At 37.1% G+C, this 19,004-nt stretch overlaps 1 protein-coding gene across 1 annotated transcript in view; it reads left to right on the forward strand.

Annotated features, from left to right (window-relative positions):
* The first annotated feature begins 1,826 nt into the window (after window positions 1-1,826).
* Window positions 1,827-19,004, forward strand: part of ptgfrn (prostaglandin F2 receptor inhibitor) — a 95,911-nt gene continuing 78,733 nt past the window's right edge. Inside the window, exons 1-3 of the mRNA XM_015403705.1 lie at window positions 1,827-2,028; window positions 10,010-10,122; window positions 10,254-10,512. Coding sequence (XP_015259191.1) covers window positions 1,983-2,028; window positions 10,010-10,122; window positions 10,254-10,512 — 418 coding nt within the window. The 5' untranslated portion in view covers window positions 1,827-1,982. The remainder of the gene's footprint in view (window positions 2,029-10,009; window positions 10,123-10,253; window positions 10,513-19,004) is intronic.

Genomic DNA, 19,004 nt, shown 5'->3' on the forward strand with positions numbered 1-19,004 from the left:
TAAAGGGTTTTTATATTTAAATATTTTGTGGAATGTGGTGAAGACTGCCATTTTTGATCAATCTGCACAACTGGAACGTGCCTTAACCCACCATGAAAGAACTGTTTTGATTAATGTTAAAGATTACTCCTCGGTTGTCTCACTAATTTACTCGTGTCTTCAATGATTGCAAAATTACTGAGATAAGGGTTAGTGACATAGCGTGCACACAATACATGAGGTATATGTGTTGACTGACATTATTGATGGCTTGCATGATAGAGTATTGTCCATAAAAGTATAGATATGGGATTGATTCATAATCCCAAACAAAAAACTATCTAGCAGTGGCAAAAAAAATTAATCCTTACAAATTCAGCACCATTTCAGAGGACATAAATAAGGTTTTAACAGTATCAGAGGTTTTGCCAAAAATAATCGTAACAACAACAACAAAAAAAGTTAATAAATAAGTTACCAAAAGGCAAATGTTAATATCTTTAACTTTACTTTTATTATTATTTGGGGGGAGTGTTGGCCTAGTGGTTAGAGCAATGCGCTTGTGTTTGATCCCCACAGCCTGCACTCTTGCAGGGGCGGAACTACATGGGGGGCCAGGAGAGGCCATGACCCTTAGCCAATCATTGGCCACCCCTGTGGCCACCCCTACCATTCTCTTCCCTCTGATATAGACGATGGCAGCAGTAATACTTTCAAGGGAAATGTTGAAAACATTAACATTTTTCATATAGTAACAATTACTTGACAACAGAAACACTGTGGTTTTTTTATGCACGTCAATATACTACTATCAAAGATGATAATTACAGTATTCAGGCTCTTTTCAGAACTAGATTTTGTGTTATATATATATAAAAGAGAAAATGGAATTCTAGGAGTCTTTGGTTATATCATAAATAAATAAATATTTTAATAAAAGAATATTTAATAATCAATTTATGACTTTATTGATCTCACAGTGGAGAAGTTTGCTTTATGTAGATATTAGCAGATGAAGAATGATTATTGATAAAAGTATGTAAGTAATGACAATGGAAAAGATGTTCACCCCAGAACTTAACCCTGAAAGAATTTTATCCACTATACCTTTTATCTATGTTTAAATATCTGTATCTATTTGTTTGCAAAAGCTTTCAGAAAATATATTTAGTCTTTATTTAGAAAATATGGATGTTTTGCTTGTTAATTTTCCTGTTGGAACAGATTGACCCTGACGTTCTGATGCCTATCTACTTTGGGCCGCCCCTCAGTGGTTATTGCCTGGGCACCCTATAAAAAATTTCTGCCTATGCCTCTGCACTCTGGGTCCCTGAGCAAGACCCTTAACCTCACACTGCTCCCCAAAGGGAATGGGTTAAATACAAAGGTAAATTTCTCCGAAGGTGAATTCAATAAAGTTCTAGTTATTTATCATTTTAATTTATATGTGTGTTTTTTTTTCAGATCCACCAGTTTTCTTGTGCTTTTCTCAATAATTTCAAAATGTTGAATGTTGAAATGATGAATGTGATTAACCAAAATCATGATTCATGCTGCATTCATCATATGATCTCTGAGTAATAAAATGCTTTGTCATGAAAACTGTCACAACTACCTCCACCTGGGACCTCCCTGCTTCCTCTTTTTCCACCTAACTTCCGGCCACCCTCTCTCAGTCTGTCCCTCCTTCATGCGTTAGTCAGCCCGTGGATGTCTGTTTCGCTCCCCACAGTCCTAAAAGCAGCCTAGTCTTGTCAGTGCGTGGAAAACCGTGGGAACGCTCTCTAACACGGACCTTCTTTCTCAGGTTTAGGAACCGCCGGTGTGCGCCCTTTTTTCTTTAGGGCTCTGCGGTTCCGCTCAGGGCGCAGCGGACTGTCCGCCAAGAGTTTTATTGGGCTTTGACCCTCCATCCATGGGAGGATTTGTCTCTCTTGTCCCAGCGCAGGACAAAGGACGCGGGGAAATCAAGGAATAAAAGAGGACAGCAGAGTGAGACAGACATGGATCCCAGATTTCTCTCTCTCGCCTTTGGTCTTTTCCTCATCGGTAAGACACCTCTTGTTGTTTTTTCCTTGATTGCTGATGACTGATTAACTCCCTTGGCTTGCACTAGTCTAAATAGTATGCGGAATCCCTATTGAGGAACCTGCACATTTAAACATTTCTTGATATTTTCACTATTAATTTATTAGAAATGGGGCGATTTAAAAATTATTAAGATAAATATACTTTACTAGACAATTCGGCATTCACTAAATGTATAATAAAGCCATTATGTGACTACATTTTTAACTTCCCTACTCCTTACCTACTGCTAGCGGCTGGTATCCACTTTAGGTTTCGCAGGTAAAAGTAATCGGCAGCAACTAAAGCACAGTGAAAAAGACCCTTTTTTGGCAGTTTTTTGCCCTTTCTGATTAAGCCGAATTTTAAACGAGATTGAAAACGTGTTGATATCAACAATAAATTGAAGTTTAACCTAAGCTGTGCTTTGAAATGGTAAAATAACCTAAAAATGCAATATTTCCAAATAAAATTTGGTTAAGTAATCAGGCGCACCGTGAGAAATAATCTAAATTACTTTGATTTAAAGATTTTTCTAAAGAAAAAAAACCCAAAAAACTATAATAGGTCAATTTTTTATTTCTTTTTATCACATTTACAAAACAATCAACATAATATGGGTTAAATCAGAAGGCTTTAATTAACCAAATTTGTCAAAAACTGGTAAGCTATTGGAATTAGTTGATGTAAAAGCAGAAAGGTAAATTGCTGTACATGATTAGTGACTTAAAATCATTTAAAGTGGGCTAAACATACATTTCTTTGTGATTCTAGCAAAAAAAAGCTAATTGAAAATGTTTTTTTTAGTATTTGTTGAGCTTCTTTTCCTGTTCAGTTGCACACAAATGTTGAAAATATGTTGGAAAGTATAAATCATGACACTTTTATTTGACATGTACAAGTTGAGTTCAAATAAAGGGTATTTCATTTAGTATTTTAAACTTTTAAAACAATTTCCTGCCACCAGGGTTTGCAAACTGAATATTATGAAAAAGTTAACTACAACCCAAGTAAAGTTGTTTTTTGTTGTCTAATAAAAACTCAGTTGAAAAATGAATATTAAAGAATATTTTTTTTTATTCAAACAAATATCAAGAAAAATTTGAAATAAAAAAAAATAATTCATTTTAAATTGACTTTAAGCATTTAAATGCACACTGCTTGCAACAGTTGCTGAATTTCTCATTAAATCATCGACTTAGACAAAACTTAAAACAAAATCATTGCATTTTTTCTTTTAGTAGTTGCATCAAATGATGCCAAATTTAAAAATACAACATCTTAAACATGTGTCGTTTTAGTCCTGGAGGGGGGTATTGAGGGCACACTAAGAAAATTTGAGAAGGTAACGTCCATGTTGGACCTTAATTAACCCAAGTCAGGTGATAAACTCATTATCTACTGAAATTACAGTGTCATCAGCAAAACATAAACGTAGAGCAGATTCAGCACATAGGGGTAAGACGACATGGCCCAATTAACCAATTTTATTAAAACTTGGCCAGTCTCCATTATAAAAAAAGTATTATATGTGTATGTATGACCAGCACTGTCCTTATCACACTAGTTTGATTCCTGTAATTAAGCCGGTTTTCCCTGCAGAGGATAAACCGGGACTTGTTCCCTGGCCTACCTGAGTGCTGAACTTGCCATATGTTGATGAGCACTACAGTAAGGGCCACATGGGGTTGGCCAATGTGCATGCATGTGTGAGACGTGGGGGGGAAGTTGGCTTAAATTAGTTCAGGGGAAAGATGATCAGATGTCGCTAACACGTAAGCGGTTCGGTTTTCTTTATATATGCATGCGTCAGTCAGATACGGAAATCTGCAGCATGGTGGTTTTAAATCACTATATTTTGGGTTCCTGTTTTTTTGATTGCGAGCATATCATGGATGCAGTCATATTAAAATGAAAAAGAAGAAGCCTGTTGGTCAGACTTCTGCTTAAATGTTCCTGCCAGACGGTAAAAATCTCCCTCCTGAAATAAGCTGAGTGTATCACCACAGCTTTTTAGTCATTCATGGCCTGGATCCAGGCAGTAAACAAACAGATTTCCATGATCCTATTGCATTTTTTACACATTTTTCAGAATCTGCAAGAAAAACAAATATTAATATTGATTGAATTTGAGTTAAAATGAGCACAGAAATAGTTAGGAATCATATATTTTTTCCTGCTTCAAAAGCTGCAGAGATATGTAATGTGCATGGTTCAAATGCAGGTGTTTGTATTATGGTTGGTTTGGTTTTACAACCATGTTTATGTTTATTTAATGACCCCGGGGTCACTCCAGCGGTGCTGTTCGCTGTACGAGTCGCTAAAGTAGAGCAAGCAGCTTTTGTTTGGACAGTTTAAAGACAGAGCTTGATGAACATGAGGTTTAGGAAGAAGCAGACAGCTTTAATGGGTACATAGGATGAGCTTAGATATAGATGCACATTTACTTTGACCCATGATTTCAAATAAAAAAATCAATCGTTGACCTAACCATTGGTCTTACGGCTGTTATCAAAATGGAAAATACAAAAACAATTGTAGAGATAAAGAAGGAAGAGTGTGTGGGTTAAATACATGGCTATTTTCTGGCTTATCAGGCCTTGGTTTGCTTCTAACTGAACAAACAGTTTTTGCATGAAGGTCAGTGCTGCTCTGATGCTCTGTTTACTCTCAACCAGATGGTTTTTAGGTTGTTCTTTTGATGCTAGACCGTTTCTGTGCTCAACTTTAGGAATGTGACCCAAAACCAGCAGTTTGGGTTCATTTGATTGTAACAATTTCTCCTGCAGGTTCATGGGAGACTTTAACCTGGTAGAGAGTGGCTTTAGGTTGTTTAGTCTTTCATTGTTGCAGCTCTGATGATGCTTACAGTGAGATCTTTACACATTTGGATCCTCTCTACTTCTTATGCAAAGATCAGGTATACAAATGTCTGGACAGTCCTTCTGGAATCTGGAATTTTAACAAGGCTTGGAAACTTTTTGCGGCTCTATTTCAGGTAATTTGTATATGTTAGGTAAAGAAATTAAAAGGTCTAGGGTTGAAAAAATAAATCGGATTAATCACGATAAATCGATTGTTGACATAATCTTCAACTATTTTAATAATCGATCGGAACATAGAGACTTTAAAACATAGCAACACATCCTAAGCAGCAGTTGTATCAAAATTGTAAAAAAAAACATATTATATATTAACATTTTGCATTTAAGATAAAAAAAAAACTTTTTGTCTGTCAGCATATTCCCTCCTTAAGTGGAAACACTTTAGTTTCACCTGGTTTAATTTAGTAAAAAACTCTTTTTTTTAAGGAACCTTTGGTTGTCCGATTATTAATCGAAAAAATAAACAACAGATTTATCGATTTGCAAAATAATGTTTAGTTGCAGCCCAATTATCATCTTTAATATAAACTTTTTAAGCACAATTAAAAGATGAAAAAAAAGTGTAGAATAAATAACTATATTTAAATCTATAGGTTTATAGCCTCCTGTTTCCTAATTCTCATCCTTTCTCAGTTGATTTATTGGTTGGTTTTGGGTCGTTGTCTTATTGGAGGATCCAGTTCTACTCCAGCTCAGTTATGGTCTAACAATATCCTAGGGGTGTAAATAATAATTGTTTTGTATCGATTCATTGATCCAACAGCCGACGATCCGATGCATCGACACGTCTGCAAGAATATCGATTCAGTTTTTTTTTTTTCCCTCCGGTATATTTTTATCCATTTGCTCCTGGACGTAATTCTGACTCCCGTGCTGCGGTGGCGCTAAACCTATTTTGCCCTCCTACCTTGCCTTCTTTAGCCACTACCCTCTTTTCGCTTGCACACACACAGTCGCGTAAACAGTAGGCAAGACAGACATGGCGGAGATAGTGGAGGTGAAAGAAGAGGTAGACAAGACAGACGTGTTGGAAGAAAAAGAAGATGATGTAATCTTGAGTATCGAAAATAATCGAATTGTCAGGAAATCGATACTGCATCAAATCGCCATGATAGGTGTGATTTACAGCCCTACAATATCCCCAATAATACTCTAATATAATGCAGATTCCATAGAAAGTTAAATGAGCTTGACAGGCCCAGTTGCAGCGCACCATAATACTTCCCCCTCCATGCTTCACAGCTAGCATGGTGGCTTTTTTTTTTAGCATCTTGCAGTCAATACATGCCAGGATTGCCTAATACATTTATGGAAAATATACTTTTTAACCTATTTATATTCCCTTATATTAAAAAAATTGCCACAGTCTCCCAGATAAATGTTTCAGACTGATTGTTGGATCTCAAGGGTTTTCCTTCTCACTTCAACACACAGAAGTAGGGCTGTGTTAAAAGAAGAAATATCCAATTCTGAACTGATTCTCATAATTCCTAAATATTCATTCTTGAAAACTAGTTTGACGTTATTAATTTACTCTTGAATGTTTATATAGTATTATCATTAATAATGCTTTTAACACCAGCAATTTAATCGAAAAGAAATAATCAATGCTTAATCTTGGAAAACTGAATCAAGTTAAGTCGGTTCATTAAAGTACTTAAGTTAAAAGTTGATGGTAAACATCCATATGTCCAGATTTGCAGGTTTATTAAGAAGAACACATTTTCTCTCCCTCCATATTAAAAAGCGGGTCACTGGAAAGGTTTTAGTTATTGTTTAAAATCACAGCCTACCAACTATAACGAGATTTGCTTCCTTCCCAGTGAATCACTCTGTAGGCAGGCTGCTTCCTCAGAAACCCACATGTTAAGGTTCAGTAGCTGAAGAGTTACAAGTTAAAGATGAATTCAGCTATGGGACTCCTCCAGCATACAGTAGGTTTCTTATTTTACAGCATCTTGGTACCTTGGCAGCAGAAGAAGCCCACACTCTGCAGGCTCACAGAAATAACAGCTGGCTCCCTGCCATTAAACAGTGGAGATGAATCCTTAGTTGTATTGGGCCATCTCACCTAAAGTTCTCTTTATCTGGATTTTCTGAACCAAAACTAATTTAATTTTCAGCTTTAAACCCAATAAGACCGATCTGATGACAGTAGCACAGAGCATTTAAACATGGTGAAGATTTTTGAAGCATTAAAAAGGGAAAGGAGGGTAACTGAAGGGACTTTATATTTGCATAATGTTTGGTTCCTAATCTGGTGGTCTAAGCTGATTTAAGACAACAGAGGCGACAGAAGTTGCTTAAGGAACCTTGAAATCATCTCGAAGATGCATGAAGCCTTGAATCACAGTTGCAGAGTACCTCAAAAGGGGTCTATTCTGTCAGCTAAGAATGGAAAGCTGAGGTTCCCCCAAAATGGACAAAATTGTTACCTGCTTTTTTGAATTCAGGTTCAATTTTCAGATCCGGGGTAGGCAATTCTAGTTTCTGACGGCCGGTATCCTGCAACTTTTACATGTGCCTTTGGTTCAACATACCTGAATCAAGTAAATAGATGATTCAGAGAACTCTGGAGGAACTGACTGCATACTGAGCAGATAACTCAGCCAGTTGATTGAGGTTTGTTGAACCAAGGATGAATCTAAAAGTTAAAGGATACTGCCCCCAGGAACTGGAATTTCCCATCCCTGTTTCACATGGTATGGTCAGACAAACAATATAGAATTTTAAATTAACTTGTGCACTTTGGAGGCTTTAGTATCAACAGAACATCTTTAAAATCCAATGTCACATTAGGGTTGGGCATCGATGATTGATCGTGACCAGTTCTTACCTTTCGATTTTTCCCGGAATGGTTCAAATTTTTAATTTCGATTCCTAGCTTCAATGCCCAGTCCACTGACAGGAAATAGAAACTGCCTACCATCTACTTGTGAAGCAGTATTTCAAAGTGCGGCTTACAGATTGGATGAAAGTTTAAGTCATTTGAAGAATGGAGCCTTCTCTTTTCATAAGGAGGACTGTACGGTTATTATTACCCAATGGCAACATTTTTTTTTTTTTTTACGTTATTCAAGCAAATCCAGGAACGAGCTATAGCAATCATCTTGGCAACCGAATGCTTCGGTTGCAGCCCCGAAACCAGTGACATCACACCGGATAATCGGCTCTGACAGGAGCTAAAGAGTTGGATGTTGGTTTTGATTTTGCTGCTATCTGCAATCACACAGAGATGTTAAGTAATCCATTGCTCTGAATAGTGTGTTCTTTGAGTTGTTTAGAAAAAAAAGCCTAAAAATGTTCCTCATCTGGCGAGATTGTCAGGGGCAAACATATGGGTCAGCAGTTGCTAGACCTGTTCGTTGACAGAATTCTGTTAATCATCCATCGAAAAAATGCTCGCTTGTAGAAGGTTCTCTAGTATTTTTGGTTGCTATCGCCAATAATTTCTGTTTGTGGTCCGGCCATGTTGGCTAGGTAATCTCCCAAAGTGATGTTACACTTCCAGATTTGGTATTGGCAAAAAAGCCAAAACTGGTGAAAGAGGGTTTTTCCTTTTAAGAAATGGCTTTCTTTTTATTCAATGGTACTGAATATCTCCAGACTCTAGTAATGATGGTAATTAAGGACAGGAGAGGACTTTCAAATAAATATTTCATCCCATCTATAAAGTTAAAAAAGAAATGACCAGTCGGCTACAGTTACACAAGTAAGATGTTCAAGGAATTACATTTCATTGAGAAGTTTAGACCATTTCATTCAGACAAAACTCTGGTTAGCCAGCTGATTAAGGACATGTAAACCTTTATGATTCTTTTTCTTAAAAGAGTCGGAATCGAGAATCGAAAGGAGCGGGAATCATTCAAATTCAAATAATGTCCAACCCTACATCCCAGCTTGGTTATTGATGCTGACCAGATCTTCATGACTACATCTTCTGATCGGCCCTTCTAGCACAAAAATATGCCATTTACAAAGCTTGAATCATTTTCATCTGGTTTCTTGAGCATGGCAACCGGTTCAGCGGTCTGTGGCTTCACTAGATCTCCAATAGTGCATATTTGATTTATGGTGGAACAGGAGATTTGCATCCTGGATGCCAAACCACCAAATTTCTAGCTACTATATGATGCGGCCATCTCTGTATGATAAGGTCTTGCCTCTGATGTGTCAAAGGTGTGTTCCGGGTGTTGTGGTCAGCTTGGATTAAGATGTCCGAGGTATTGTTTTTACACCCTGTTGGGAACTGAGACGGTTCAACAAGGTCCTGGCATTGTGTCCCCAATAAAGTAGGCAATTGAATTTTTGAAAAACACAATACTGTGCAAATGTACATTATTGTGAAAAACCACCTGTAGTTTGTTTCTACTTTGAAGCAAGAGTGTAGAATAACCACTAGTGTTGAAATAAAGCCTTTGAAAGACCTTTAGAAAGCCTAGAGATCCAGTAATCAATGTTCCCTTAAAAAATGACAAGGTGTGTCTCTTTAGAAGGAGAGTAGCAAAAAAACAAGTGATGACTAAGGCTGCACCAAAGTCTGCATACAGATTGTGCTTTGGGTTTGGCAGATTCCTGAATCATATCATTATGAAAGTCCTTGACAGTATTCACCTCAAGTCACAACAAGCCCTGAATGTGAGTCTTGGTTTCTGTTGTACATGTTGAAACAGATTTATAGTATGAAAACATCATCTGCGTACCTCAGAGTTTGACGTGTAGCAAACCACAGTCTGACTGATTGATTAAACAAAGATCAGGGCTGGGCGATATGCCCTAATTAATCTAATCTAGAATATTTTTCCTACCAAATCGGATTAATCAAAAATTTCCTCCCTCATGTTTCATGTTGACAAAGGGCAACTGGGTTGACACTAAAACAGGCAATTGTTTTGACAGATTTTTATTTTCGGGTACCTTTTTTCTTCAGCTCCCCATTTTTTGTTCTCATAAACCCCCCAAAATATATCAGTTTCTACTGTTGCTATTAATACATTGGAAGTATGACATCATAGCCTGGGTATAAAGTCCAAACAAGCCTTTCTCCTGAAATAAGAGTTATTTTGTCTGTCCTTCAGGTGGGGGCGCGGCACGTGTGGTGACTGTGTCTCCAGGTCCGTTAACCAGAGTTGAAGGTCAGCCGGTTTCTATAAGGTGTGACGTCAGGGACTATGGAGGACCTAGTGAGCAGGTAAGCGCTGAACGGGTGCTGATGATGTGATCCACTCAAACACAGTGATATAAATATAAATAAAATCAAATTTTGAGCCAGTTTAATTTGATGATGACTGAAATTCTCCACCATTCCTCTTTACCCTGCAGGATTTCGAGTGGGAGGTGTCCAGGGAGGCAGGCGGTGCAACGGTTAAGATGATCTCCACTTTTGATTCAGCTTTCTCGGATGCTTCCTTCAGCAAGCGCATCGCTTCCGGCGACATCTCTGTACAGCGGCTCGAGGACAATGTGGCGGAGCTGAAGATCGGCGAGGTGAAGGCGCGAGACGCCGGTGTCTATATTTGTCGAACGCCGAGCACCGACTCTATCATCAGCGGCAACTATGAAGCTCAGGTCCAGCTTAGGGGTAAGAAGGAGCTTTTATCCAGACTCCCATGACAAAACATCCCACATTATGGTGCTGCCACTTCCATGTTTCACAGCAGGGTTTTCAGTGTTTGTCTGCCACTCATACTGTAACTGTGCTGGTTCATTTTTCAGCTTTCTCCACTCCTTATAACCCCCCTGCTGTTCATCTATTTATATCCTCCTGCACACACACACACAGAGCGCTGGTTCTAGACAATTACTGGCTTGCACAGACATTCAGCACACACACTCTGGTGGTGGGGAGCAGATGTCAGGTGGGAGTACTTGGCTCGTGTCAAATTAGAACAAGTGAGATGGAGATTTGCAGAGAATATGGATGACATTGTACGTCTGAAAAGGTGTTGGACATACAGCAGTGACATACAGCAGAATGAGGGTTATTTTCTATACCTTGTTTCAGTTCATTTCATGCTGGAAAAAAAGGCTCATTAAATCCATATGTGCTGCTTTTTAGCTTCAAAAACCATTTAGCATTTTTTTTGTTTCAAACTTGTGTACATTTGGCAGGGAAATGTTCATCTCTGTCAGTTAGTAACATTGAAAATTTGATATATTGGTTTAATTTAGTTCTGGAAGACTTTGCTGAGGGTTTCAAGAAGCCTATGTTGTTTTTGTAGTGGGCTTGTTGGTTCTCTGCTAGTGGAATCGATTTGGCAATATATCATGACTTGTTTTTTGTTTTTTAAATACGTTTTTCCCTAAAACACTACTTCTGCACCCCCGCCCCAGTAGATGGGGCCTTGCAGAATGACTCAAACAACATGGCTACCTAAATAACTCAACGATGAATATCTTCTAACACAATATATCTCACAATATATCTTGATATTGCAATTTGTAAAAAAATATGGTATCCTGACCCGAGTATCGCAATGCATATTGTATCACATCGCTACCAATACTCATACCCTACTTTCTGCAAGTCTAAAAATAAAAAGTTGGGGCTTCGTTGCTTTATACTGCAATACATTTAGTTTGCAACATGATTTTAAAGATATTAGTAAAAGTTTAAGACGAGGCCATCAAAGCTAAGTCAGGCCCTCGGTCTTGTCCTAAAGCAAACAAAATGTCATTATGCGGTTTCCGCTGGTTAAAGCGACTGATACAGTTTTTTAAGACCGATGCCGACATCTTGACATCAGTCTACCCGATCCCGGAATTGTGCTGCCGATATTTTTAGAAGTGATATTTTTCTTCCTCTATTTACATGTGAAAATGGCACAGTGGTATCGAGTCTCAGTTTAAACATAAGATAAACATAAAGAAATCAAACAAAACATTCACAGTTGGAGAGCAGATGGAGGGAGTGGGAATGCATGTCCCTTACATGATCTCAATGGATTGGCTGCTGAATGCACTTATTAATCAGGATGCAAACTATGCATTTATATTTTATGCATTTAAATATGCTACCTGCCAAAAATATTGGCTAATCCTCTAGAAGATCCGTTGTCTCTGCACAATTTTTCCTTCAATGAAACTTTACTATAATCTAGCACTCTGTGAGTAGCCAGCTTCTTTAAATGCTTACTTTGCCTCTGCTGTTTGCTGGACAACTGTTAAATTTACATCCCCATGAAATGGGAAGGACCTTACATAACAGTGCAGTCCTGTGCTTACTCAAGAGATGTTTTTTTGGATTGTGGTTTCAATAAGATAAACCAGTGAGTTGAAAGTGAAACTTTAAGCTTAAATATCAGGAACAGGACAGCAGCCTGTGGAAACAATGAGAGTGAGAAAATAAAAGACTTTAGACAAGGCATCTGATTCAATACGAAGGAACTGATTTACCAAAACTCAACTTAAAAGGAAGTTTTAATAATTATTTTGAGGATTTAGGAAGTTTTAAAAAACGGACACCAAAAAAGCAGATCAGCTTTAGTTTATTTCTGTACATTGTAAAAGGATCTGCTCTTAAAGGAGGAAGTATTATAAACCAGTGTACCATAGGAACAACCTGTTTGACAACTGTTTAACCACCTCGGAAAGTTTTGCTTTTTCTCCTGATAGACATTTGCAACTCAAACATAAATTGATATGATCTCACCCTGCCTGATCTCACAGATCACCTGTGACTCTTCCTCATCTGATAGCAAAAATATCAGCTATGTGTTTCATAACAGCACATTTCCCTCCCTATAAGAAAGTGCTGAAAATGTGAAGACTGATGATTATCTTGCATGCAAACATACAGGGACTCTCTAAAATCAAGTAAAACACACACAAACATGAAGAATTAGTGTTCGGTAATAGACTGTAAGGTAAACCAACAGACCAAACATTCATTAGCATTGATTTGCTAATTAGCACCTCAAGGGATTCTAATTTTCTTTAAGGTTTAAAAAAAGAGCACATTATTAGCTCAAACATTAATTTCCCAGCCTTAAACATCACCACAAAGATTTGTTTCAAATACAAAGTCAACAATTCCTTTAAAGATCATAGAAATTTTGTATTAAAACCTATTTAACTGTTCCCACATTATATCTAATTGAAACTAACATGTTTATATGTTTGAATTTTATGTGATGATATGAAGTACATACAATACAAATGTATAGACTGGTTTGGAAAACTTTTGTTTTCAATGCATTCTTTAAGCAGATTTCGATTGCAGTTACCCAAACAAACCATTCTGGAGCAACTTTATCCTCTTGTTGCCCTTATAGTCTCTGAAAATTGTAATTTTAACAGCAATTTTCAAGTTCTGCTACTGACTCTCAATTAGATATAGGTCTGGACTTTGACTAGGCCATTTTACCACCACTAAAGGCCAATTTATGCTTCTGATGGATAGCCTTTGCAACCGTCAAATCTGTCTCTGTGCAGGAGCTTCTGCAACAGTCATCGAGCACCCTTAAAAAAAATCCTGACTTCGCTTTGGACGCTTGCAAACCAGCACAGACTTCAAGCGGAAGTGCGTGGACAAAAAGCAGCTGTTATTTGTCCTTGGTATGCCTTTACGGCTGTAGGTGTAGTCGTCCTTCTCGATTCGGTGTGGGTTGTGCGATTTTTAAAAACTGAGGAACAACTACAATGGACAATTACGATGAAAGGTTAATCTGTCTTTTTGCCAACTCCATTAACAGAACCTGTTCCTCTTCAATGTCTAGCAACTCTAGATCCATCTCTGTGACCGTGACATCTTGCAGATGTGCCATTGTTGTTTGGGAAAATAAACACTCCCGCCGACACCGTCGAAGTTCTTGTGACCATTCGCCAAAGTTCGCGAGTTCTAGCGAGTTTGCGAGTTCCAGCCAAAGCGCTAGGCTCCCCCTAGTGGTTTGGCTGGAAACTGCTGTGCGTCCCTAGAAATTCCAGACCGACGATGCAGAAGCATACCAGCAAAACTGGTTCGCGACCAGACCCAAGCGACATTTGATGTGTGCGGTTGCAGAAGTCTAATCTGCCCTTAAGGGTTAGGTCTCTTACTACCAACAGGTTTTATTTATTTTTTTTGCTTAACACACCTGCTTATCCCCTCTGAGCAACATCATTATCGCTTTTGCAAGAAAGCCTTCCCACAGCATGATACCACAACCATTGTATTCCAGGTAACAAGCGGTGGTATTTTTTATTTATTTACTTTTACCACAGAGTTTTTCATGTCAGATAAAAACTACTACTTTGATCTCTGATCTCATCTGGGTAGAGCACTTATGGCAAATTTTGGACAGGATAACTTATGCCGTCCTTTCAACAGTTGTTTTTTTCTTTCCTCCCCAACTAGGTTTTCCTGTAAACAAGGAGCAGAAGATGTTTGGAAATCAAAGCCCACATAAAATTGCCCTAAATGGCAGCATTTCCTCTATGTTAACTGTAAATGCCCTTTATTCATATAGTACTTTATTATGTCCAAGGAATCCAAAGCATTTTACACTGATAGTGAAAAGTTACATTGTAGCCACAGCTGCCCTGGGGCAGACTGAGAGTAGTTGCCATACAGTTAGACTTTGGCTTAGACTCAACTTTATTGTACTTTACTTCAATTATAGCACTTGTACTGCAGAGATATACCGACCTTATAAATAAGAAAAAATTGCACAGACTACACAGTAGTTGGCATGTATTATTGCACAGTGAAAGAGTAGAATATTGCACGAATGACAATAGGTAATGTTTTGCATAAGATGTCTGAGGAGGGGGGTGCTTACCCTTGTTGGTGAAACCAGTTGCCCTCTGCCCACCAACAGCAGGCAATGAAGGTGAAGTATCTTGCTACTGTTGATAACAAATTGTATGGATAGAGTGTAGGCTCAATCAGCAACCCGTTACAGGACAAAACCCTACCTTCGGACACATCGTCATTTTAGAGAAAGAAAATGCAGATCCTTCTCCAAACCTATTGGCTGGCTTCACTGTAAGTGGTACCCTAATTTATTACCATCTCAACTCAGCTAATTCATTATTTAGGGTTAAAAGTAAACAGGATTTCATTTTTTGGCATTTTTAACATGCAGGCTCTATGTTTTTACAGCTGCATGTGTGCGTGTACAAGAGTAGCTCCCTCCCTAAGAAACTAGCAGAAAAGAAGTTGTTTACATTGTTGATGTCTGTGCTTCGTTTTAAGGTTCTAATTTCAAATGAAAGTAACAGCCAGTTCATTAGAGGGCGTAAGAAGAGAAAACCCTGACTTTAGATTATAAGCATCAACTCCTGGCTAAATATATGCTCATGTGAAAATTGTTGCATTAGACTTTTCCTAGTGTCATCATGGTTCACAAAGAATCAAACAATGTGGTACAAGTTGTATTCTCTTATTTCCACTTTGGAGATCTGGACAGTTGAATTCTTTAATGAGTACTGGGACAATGTCTATGAAGTTGCAGTCCTACATGGTGGTCCCATTCTGTGGGAAAAGGGGCCAGACAGTGTCCAGCTCCTGTCTCCATAACCAGTGAGCTGCACGCTTTAAAAACGTCTCTGCTTCACCACAGATTTAGTTATTACCGAGGTTACCTCCTGAGAGTAAAGTTCTAGAACAAACCTGACAATGAAACTCTCTTTTGAATTGGGTGGTTTGAAAAAGAGGCCATTCTTAAAGAAAACAGACACTTGGGGAGTGAAGTTGGACATTTCTTCTTGAAGCTGGAAAATAATCCCACATTTGGATGGTGGATGTGTAAAAGGATCATGCTGACGTCTTCTGAGGCATTGTTGAACTAATTGTTTGGTTAAAATTGGGTTTTATTCTTTTTATACACCGTTAAGACGCACCACCTACCACCATACAGTGACTTCCTGCATCGGATTATTCTTTTTGATAAACTGAGATGTACCAAAGTTGATTTTTACCTTTCAGTTTGTCTCCTTTTTCACACCATAAATCCTCTCATCAGTAGTTTGTCCTTGGTTTAATTAGATTGCTGTTTTCATTTTGCTTTTTTTTTTCTTGATGGTAATTAAGAACACGCTCTCTGAAAACAAAATCCCCCCACAGCTCAGTATGTTGATTCTCTCTAAAAAAAAAAAAAAAAGCAAAAAGCCCTCTTGTGGGGCAGGAGAAGCGGGAGTTTTCTCACTTCGAAACCTAAATTTTACGAGATAAAGTGATGGAGAGCATAATCAGACAGCAGGTTAGTTATCTCCATAATGCACCATCATGTTCAGCTGCTCTCTGCTTCCCAGCGCAGCTCCCCAGACACCTTGTTAAATTTAGACCTGAATTAACAAGGCAGCCGTGTTTATATGCGAGAGCTTTCATCTCGTACATGCAAAGCATATGTATTAGCAAGTGCAATGATTTCAGTGTAGGTCGAAGGAAATATCTGTAAACGATACTTGTCTTTAGGCCATAATGAATTAGATTTCTACCAGACCAGACGTGTGCTCCGTCCTCATCAGTTTAAACATGTAATTCTATCATTCCTACCCTCAGGATGTATCGTTATGTAAGAACAGCTGAAATGAAGTTCGCTAAGGGCTTGAAAAAGCCTTTTAGGGTAATTTTAGGAGACACAGCAAAACAATTATTTCCACCGCTCTTGTTATCTGCCATAGCTACTCAACATAGTGCAGCAGCACTTCCCCGTCAATGAGCGGTTCAAACGGGTTTCTTTTGAAAATGACTTCTTCCTGTTCCTCCCGTTTTAAATCTCATCCTCCACAAGCATCTTGCAAAACTCATGAAGTAGATCGGCCAACATCAAAGTTCAATCACAAAATGTAATTAAAAATTTGATGACAGGTTCATAAGATTCATGTTTAGTCAGAAAATACAAACTCTAACCAACACCTGACCGGATTATCAGTCAATAATGTTAATATTCATGTTTTAAAGAATTTGCTATTGGTTGGTTTCTTATAGTTAGAGGTACACATGGTCCTATGAGTCAAGAGAGACTCATTGTCACTTAGTCAAGGTTGAAATCCCAGGATTTCAAAATAAGAATGTCAAAGGATCAGCTAAATAAATCAAGCTTAGGGGTTAATTATTCTGAAATCATTAACTATGCCTGTTTCATTCTAGACCGTATTGCTTTCTTAATTGAAGAAGTACTGAAAGTTCCCCCTGAGCTGTTAAGATAATGAAGCTGTTGAGCTGTGAAAACTAACTCCAGATATGAGATCAAGATGAATAACTAAACAGTTATTAAAGTGAATTAAACCCCAGATTGTGCTATTATAAGATGACATATAAATTGAATGGTAAAAACATGTTTTAGGTCTTTTTTATCTCAGTAAGAGGAGATAATGAAACTATTTAAATTTATCTTCTTGAAATATTGATGATATCCTATCTAGATCAAAAGCTACAGATAATACTATTCCTGAAAATGTGGTAAAATGTTTCAAGATTAATTAAGCTGAAGGTGACCTAGATATATGATATAAATGTTAACCTTAAAATCAGAAGCTTGTGATACAGGTGTCTCATTATAACCAGATAAAGCTTGAAGTTAACCAAGCTCAGGTGAGAATTAGGGCTGCAACTAACAATTATTTAGCAAATTTATCAATTATTTTTTCCATTAATAAGATCATTAATATTCGGTTAGCCAAAGGTTCCTTAAAGAAGACTTAATGAAATTAAGCCAGGTGAAACTAAAACTTCTGGATTGAGCATATTGATGAATAAAAACTTTTTTTTTATCTTAAATGCAAAATGTTTATATAGTTTTTTACAATCTTGGTATAATTATGGCTCTAAGTAGGTTACTCTGTCAGCTAAAGGCATGTTTTACAGTCTCTATACTCCAGTTAACGATTAATCCATTACTAAATTAGTTGACTTATTTCAATAATCGATTAATCAGGATTAATCCGATTAGTTGTTTCAATCCTAGAGAGAATAATTTCAACATACATTAAAGTAATCGGAAAAAAAAGCTAGAAGTGTTTATATCTCGATACAAGAAGGATTAAAACAGTTGTTTTATCAAAACAAGCATTTATTTCTGAGAAAAATGTAAAAAAAAAAAAAAAAAACTGAGAAAACAAAACAGTTATGAGAAATTAAAGTCAAGATAACACTACTTTAATTTAAGATAAAGAAATTACTGTAACACTGGTATATCAGCATTATGATCTAATTAATCCGTCAAAAGGTTATGCTCAATATCTACATCCCTAAATGTTTCTAAAATATATCCAGTTTGCTTCAGGAAATAGGAAAATTGTCACATTGTTCTCTTTATCTACATTCGGCTGAATGCATTTTGGAGTCCAATACTTAACAAATAAAAATACTCAGAATTATGTCAGCATTTTATACTTGTTTTTCAAAACGGCTGGGCGATATAGCCTTAAAATCTTATTACAATATTTTGACCATGTTACCATGCGGTAACGATAAAATCTTTGATTCAAAAGATTCTTTGATTAAAAACAATAATTTATTCTAGGCTTAAGGACTGCAGTTACATAAAGAAGTGTGATTTATATCACTAAACATACTGCAGTAACCAATGCTTAGTTGAAAGAAAAATAAAGATATTAAAAATAAATCCCACAATTCACCCAAATGTATTTTTTATATGATTTGTTATCCTGACTAGATATTTATTATCATATAATAAATGCTCACCACAATATTTTAAAATGCATAACACATTGACAAAAGATTTTGAAGAATAAAGAATTTTAATATAAAAAAATTACATTATGTCTATTTCTGGGCATTATTTGACAAATACAGTTTTTGCTAAATAATATGCTTTTTTCACAATGAACAATGGTGCATTTATAAAACCTCACTATAAGCATCCTTCCCCAACCCTTTTTATTCTTTAAGGCAATATCATTAAGTTTGCCTTTAATTTATTGGATATTTATTAATCCTTTTAGAAAATATATCTTAGGTGTATTGCTTTTTGATGGTTTTGCTGATCACATATATGCTAAATAAGTTTGCATCAAGCTGCAAGTCTTTAGTTCTATCATCAGATCTATGGGATCTGGCTATTTCCTTGTTTCTTCAAACTGAAAGCATCCAAAGCAGTCCTTCATATGGGGTGTAAATGTGCCACC

The sequence above is a fragment of the Cyprinodon variegatus genome, unplaced genomic scaffold (genome assembly GCF_000732505.1).
Source record: "Cyprinodon variegatus isolate N-32 unplaced genomic scaffold, C_variegatus-1.0 Scaffold1546, whole genome shotgun sequence".
Classification (NCBI taxonomy): Eukaryota; Metazoa; Chordata; class Actinopteri; order Cyprinodontiformes; family Cyprinodontidae; genus Cyprinodon; species Cyprinodon variegatus.